General features: G+C 40.7%; 1 protein-coding gene across 1 annotated transcript in view; it reads right to left on the bottom strand.

Moving 5' to 3' along the window:
- Positions 1-207: 207 nt before the first annotated feature.
- fcho2 (FCH and mu domain containing endocytic adaptor 2) overlaps positions 208-6,000 on the bottom strand; it is a 45,721-nt gene continuing 39,928 nt past the window's right edge. The window contains exons 23-27 of the mRNA XM_077585866.1: positions 5,424-5,556; positions 4,184-4,383; positions 3,841-3,905; positions 2,461-2,625; positions 208-1,433 (exon numbers count right to left, since the gene is read on the bottom strand). Of these exons, the coding sequence (XP_077441992.1) occupies positions 1,411-1,433; positions 2,461-2,625; positions 3,841-3,905; positions 4,184-4,383; positions 5,424-5,556 (586 nt within the window). The 3' untranslated portion in view covers positions 208-1,410. The remainder of the gene's footprint in view (positions 1,434-2,460; positions 2,626-3,840; positions 3,906-4,183; positions 4,384-5,423; positions 5,557-6,000) is intronic.

Here is a 6,000-nt window from a genome sequence, read left to right as displayed (position 1 = left end):
AAAGATGAGAGTCCAATCTTTCATTTGGTAATATGTGTGTTTCCATAGTCCAAACACATAATTTTCTGTGGACCTTGAAAGATCAGTCAAAAATGCTTAAATCGGCTGGCACCCTCGGCATCCCTTTTCTCAAAACGTCTGGCAGTCAAAGAGTTAACAAAGAAGCATAAAAAAAATACAACTTGAAATAAATGACACCAAGCCCTCTTAAAGTAGTCATTCATATATTTGTATATATTCATATATTACACATTTAATACAGGCACAGTGGGAATTCATTACGGAGAGACAAAAAAAATGGCTGATACTTGTAAAAAACGCACAATTTATGAGAATCATTTACACAAATTTGCTTAAAAAAAAAGAAAATCTGTTAAATACAAACACAAAGGAAAAGTGACCAAAGTTGGAGGCTCGTAAATATATAACGTCTACCCCCCCCCCCCCCCCTGCCCCCGTTTTTGATGTTCAGGGTGAGCAAGAACCAGCTTGCTACAAGTGGCGGTTCAAATTTTCGGATGCTTCAAACAGGGATTTTTTTTCTCTTTCTTTCTTTTTTGTCCATGGGAGGACAAAGCTAGCTCTCGTCAAAATCTTTTAGATTATGTGAAAGCTCCAATCTCCAAGTTTGCCGAGGACGTCTTCCCTTCAGCATCCTAAAAGGTGACGCTTTTGTTCAGGCACGTTATTGTTTCTTGGCGAGGGGGGACAAAATATTGCAAAAATAAAAAAACAAATCTTCAAGTTTCGATGAAAGGCTACACGGGTCATTTGGAGCATTTTTAAAGCATTGCAACGCTTTTACAGTTATATAAAAAAAATAAAAAAAAAACATTTAAAAAGGACGTTGACAAAAGAGCCCTGAAATCCGAACGTGCGTTTCCAAAAAACGAGCACAGTTTTGCGAAGGAGGCACTGAGGTCCTGTTTTTTTCTCTCTCTTTTCTTTTCTCACTCTCGTTTTGTGCTATGAGATCGACTCTTCCTTCATTGCGCGCCATCCATAATTAAAGAGCAACAAAATCATCGTGAAGATGTTTTTTTTTCGCTGTTAATATTGACACAGTGAGCGGAGTTACGCCGGGGGAAAAAAAAAAAAAAAGGGTGCCTGAAAAGATTGTTAGTGCATGTTTTTTTTTTCTTCCTCTTTTTATGATTTCAAATATACACTGATGAGATGGACAAATTCACAAAGTATAAAGCGCCTGAAAATGTCACTTAAGACGTCATAAGCTACACGTGTCCCCCAAAGCTCACCTTTTATTTCTCCATTAAACAGTGTTCAGTACTCAGTGCTGCTTTATTGTAGTGATTCCCGCCGGTGGCAGGGGGGGGGGGGGGGTTGTCCTGGGCAACTTTTGTTTAAAGCGAGATAAGGCATTGCTTTGTTTTTTTTCCCCCGGGAACAGCCTCAGCAATCTGCCATATAGCGACCTGAGGGGGGGCAAAAAAGACAAGCGGCACAACAATCACAAATCATGAGGTCACCTGTAGGGCTGGTTTTGTGCACCTTTTGCTGCTTTGCATGAGGATATATACACAGGGATGTGATTTGACCAAAGTGAAATTATCTGAAAATTTAGCCGGGGGTCTGGGGGCCGTTGGCACCCAGCTAGGTCCAGGGGCAGTGCCCTGGTTGGGGGACAAGGGGGGCAAAGCCCCCCGGAGCTCATGGGTTTTCCGTGTTTTTAAGTACTTTCAATGCACTCACATGACAAAGAAATAGACAAAACAACAGCATAAATTTTCAATGTATATTGAACTATCCCATATAAAATGGCAGTTTTAGTCAACTCAAAATCAGTCACATTCAAAAACATTGGACTGCCTTTGCTTTTAAAAACTATCACTGAGAATATCATCATATCTAACTAATGTGATTACTAAGTTAACACATAAATAATGTTGAGGGGTTCAAATTTCATGAACAAATAATTGTATCATGACCAAATGAAAAGTAACTCATATTAGAGCATACCACAAATGTCTTTGTTATAGCAGAAGATGTTATCTGTCGGAGTCATGTGCATACACAATCAACTACTAAAAAAAAAATCGGATTTTTTTTTGGGGGGGGGGGGGGGGGGGAGATAAAAAAAGCGGAATTCCGCAAATTAGCGGAAAAATCACATCCCTGTATACAAAATAATCCGATGGCTATAAAGTGCTCCCCAGTTACTTTAATATGATACGTTACTTGGCATGTTTTGTTGCAAATTCATTTTTAAACAATTTTAACAAGCAAAAATAGTCCGAATTTTTGTGGTCAATTTGCGTCTTCACGTGAGGACATGTTGATAACCTAATCACGTATCTGTCAAGTTCTCATCGGCAGCTTTAATATGATATATCACTTCAGCTGTTTTGCTCCAACTTGATTTTGGATCCAAAAAAAAAAAAAAAAGGCATGAAAATAGTTCTTTTGTATTTTTGTTGTTGTGAGGCGGGCGGGCGGTCTTACCTGTGGCGAACCTCTTCTTGCTGAGCGACAGCCTGTAGCCGCTGCCCTGCAGCTCCATGTCGACGCCCGACAGTGTGCTGCCCTCGCTCATGAACTGTACCGCCAACGTGGACGGGTTGGACGGACCGTCGGACACTTCGAACTTGGCTCGAATGGAGCCGGCGCCTGTCAACAAAATTTCCACACGAACGACCCAAACAATCACACGAGAGTTAAAACGTCGGACAACAAACAGGCATAGAGTTAACTCTTTGACTGCCAAAAACGTTAAATAACGTTTCGTAAAATCCAATGGAGGAGTGCCAAAGACGTTAAAAGACGTTTTTTTCAAAACAGGTGAAACTAACCATTTTCTATTGTTGATTACTCAAAAACGGAATAAGGTAGAAACAAACTTTTTTTTTCTGATGGAAGATGAGAGTCCAATCTTGTTTTAGCAGTATGTGTGTTTCCATAGTCCAAACACATAATTTTCTATGGACCTTGAAAGATCAGTCAAAATGCTTAAAATCGGCTGGCACCCACGGCATCCCTTTTCTGAAAACGTCTGGCAGTCAAAGAGTTAATTACAGTGGTACCTGGATTTTTTTTGTTGTTGTTTTTGCTTTGTTTGTGAGCAAAAATTTGAGCGGCGAGCACAAGCCGTGGTGAGCGCGAAATGCAAAACAAGCTTCAAGCTTGACAGATTAGTCAACGATCCTACCGAAAAAGCCTTCATTTGATACCGTTCCAGTCGACCTTAAAACGAAGCGTAAAGACAATATAGATGTTGCGCGGCTAAACAAACCACCGAGCTTAATGCTAACACCAAGTGCTCATCTTAACCTTTAAACAATTCATATTTCTACACTTTTTTGACTCATCTTTAATCTGCATTTTAAAAATGTATTATTACTATTATTATTATTTTTTTTTTTACAAATTGTTGGCTAATCGCACACTTTTTTTTTTTTTTTTTTAAATAAATTTTTGACAAATGTTAAAGCATGCCAATTTTTGGGTCTCCTGATAAGTGTTGATTTTGGAGTGACCAGGATTGCGTCCGACGCCAACAAAATCGGTAGTATGCCTGTACTGATTATACTGCCCCCGGTGGTCACAGTGAGCACACCACAATGAGCAATTAAAATGCCCATTTAGGATAACACAAACTGTTTCTATATTGACATTCATTATATTACTCTATGTTTTTAAAAACATATTACTACAAATTTTGTTGATATTTTGCAACCACTTTTCCATTTATTTCAATGCGGGAAAGATGAGCTGAGAGTTTTGTGTTACAAGCGCGGTCACGGAACCAAAATACGTTTGCACGTCAAGGTAACACTATATTTGTAAAGAAATTGATAGAAAAGGAGCACAAACACGAGACAGCACCTTCGTTTTCAGACTTTTCCGAAATGTCGCTCAGCTTCCAAAGACATTTATTCTGCTCAGCATTCCTGAAAGGACACAAGCAGAATCCACACTTCAAAAAGTGCTTTTTGTAAACAACAACAGGCATCAGAGTTTTGAAATGCTAATATATGAAGGGGTAATTGGTTTAATATATTTGATTGATTGGCAACCAGTCCAGTCTTTTCTAACGACATCATTTATTGCAAACTATCTTGTGGACCTCAAATGACGTCTCACAGACAGCCGGAAGAACCCAAGTTTCAGAACCACTGGCAGAGCTTTTCGGTGTGTGTGTGCGCGCGTGCGCGAGTGGCGTTCCCACCAGAGGGCGACGGGCAGCGACTGCATGCTGGTGACGCCTCCGTCCACGGACACGAGGATCTGCAGGTTGCCGAGCGGCCCCGGCGCCGCCATGGAGTCCGGGTTGTAGCGGTAGTCCACGCGCAGGTCCGTGGAACCCGATGCGCACTTCCAGTACACGGCCAGGTTCAGCGGTGTGGAGTGGATGCCGTCCGATTGCACCTGAACGCAACACCGCAGTGTCAATCAGCTTTTTTTTCCCTTCTAGCCTTTTTTTTTTTACGCTTTAAAACAGAGGTTCTCAAAGTGTGGCCTCACTCTAGTGGTACTTGAAAGAATCACTGTCCCAGTTGTATTATTATTATTATTATGATTTTTGAAATGTTCAATATACTTCAACTAGTCATGGTGTGTTGTCATTACGACTGTTTTTGGAATAAGAATTAGGATTAAATCAGAATTATCCACCCGTTTTCATTTTCCAAGGAGGCTTACATTTTATGCAGTACCGCCCCCTGCTGGCAACTGAAAATGACAACAAAGTGGCTTCAGGCTTGTATGATGTTGTAATTTTTTTTAATGAATTTCCGCTTTTATAAGTTTTCTTAACTCTTTGACTGCCAGACGTTTTCAGAAACGGGATGTCGCCAGTGCCAGCCGATTTAAGCATTTTGACTGATCTTTCAAGGTCCACAGAAAATTATGTGTTTGGACTATGGAAACACACATACTACCAAATGAAAGATTGGACTCTCATCTTTCATCAGAAAAAAAGGTTTGTTTCTACCTTATTCCGTTTTTCAGTAATCAACAATAGAAAATGGTTAGTTTCACCTCTGTTTTAAAAAAAAACGTATTTTTACGTCTTTGGCACTCCTCCATAGGATTTTACTAAACGTTATGTAACGTTTTTGGCAGTGAAAGAGTTAATGTCCGCGAAAAATGTTCGCAGATTTTGTAACTGTGACAGCCAACTCTTCACCATAGTCTGAATGTTCCATTGCCCCCTAGTGGTCAAGGCGCAGCACATGCCCTTTGAGTTATTATGATGCACAAACTATTTAAAACTGTATTTATATTATGAACTATATTCTACTAATTTACTATATTGTTAATACTGTATGTTTGAATAAAGGAAACTTGGGTTGGTGTCTTTTGGAGAGCTGCAACGTGTCCCACTTGGAACTTTCATGCACGCTCAACTCACGGGTTTTGCTGATTGGTGACGGTTTGTGCGTCCGACAAGTGTGGCGAGTGCTGACCTGATACTTGAGGATGTCCACGTTGTAGTACGACGCGGCGGGGTTTTGCTCCGAGGCTTTCCTGAGGTAGGCGGTCAGCGCTTGCATGTTGAACCAGAAGTCCTTGGACTCCGAGTCACCCTGGGACGGATCGCTGCACGACAAGGCACGCACGCACACGCACGCACGCAGTCAGTACGCCTCGCATGCGTAAAAGGAATAATCGTCCGCTCAATTATTCATCCTTCCCTCCCTCACATCTCTTGCCTGTCTCGACTTTGTGTGTGTGAAGCTCCCGTTGTGTCCTACCAGCTACTAAATCATGGATTCCGTTTGATTCAATTAGTCCAGTGGAGGTGAAAGGAATGACTCGAAATACGAGCGCAAGTCAAAATGAAGGCCTCGCTTGCACTAAATGCGACCGCCTGATCTGGAATAGAAATATATATGTCGATTTAATTTTTTTTTATATATATATATATATATATATATATATATATATATGTGAAGTTTCTTTCGATGATGCAACGCTGCCGACTGTTCTTGCCGTTGCTTTGATTCAACGTTGATATTGTTTTTGTTTCTTCCTGTTGTAAAC

The sequence above is a fragment of the Vanacampus margaritifer genome, chromosome 14, assembly GCF_051991255.1.
Source record: "Vanacampus margaritifer isolate UIUO_Vmar chromosome 14, RoL_Vmar_1.0, whole genome shotgun sequence".
Lineage (NCBI taxonomy): Eukaryota > Metazoa > Chordata > Actinopteri > Syngnathiformes > Syngnathidae > Vanacampus > Vanacampus margaritifer.
This window is presented reverse-complemented; position numbering and strand designations above follow the sequence as displayed.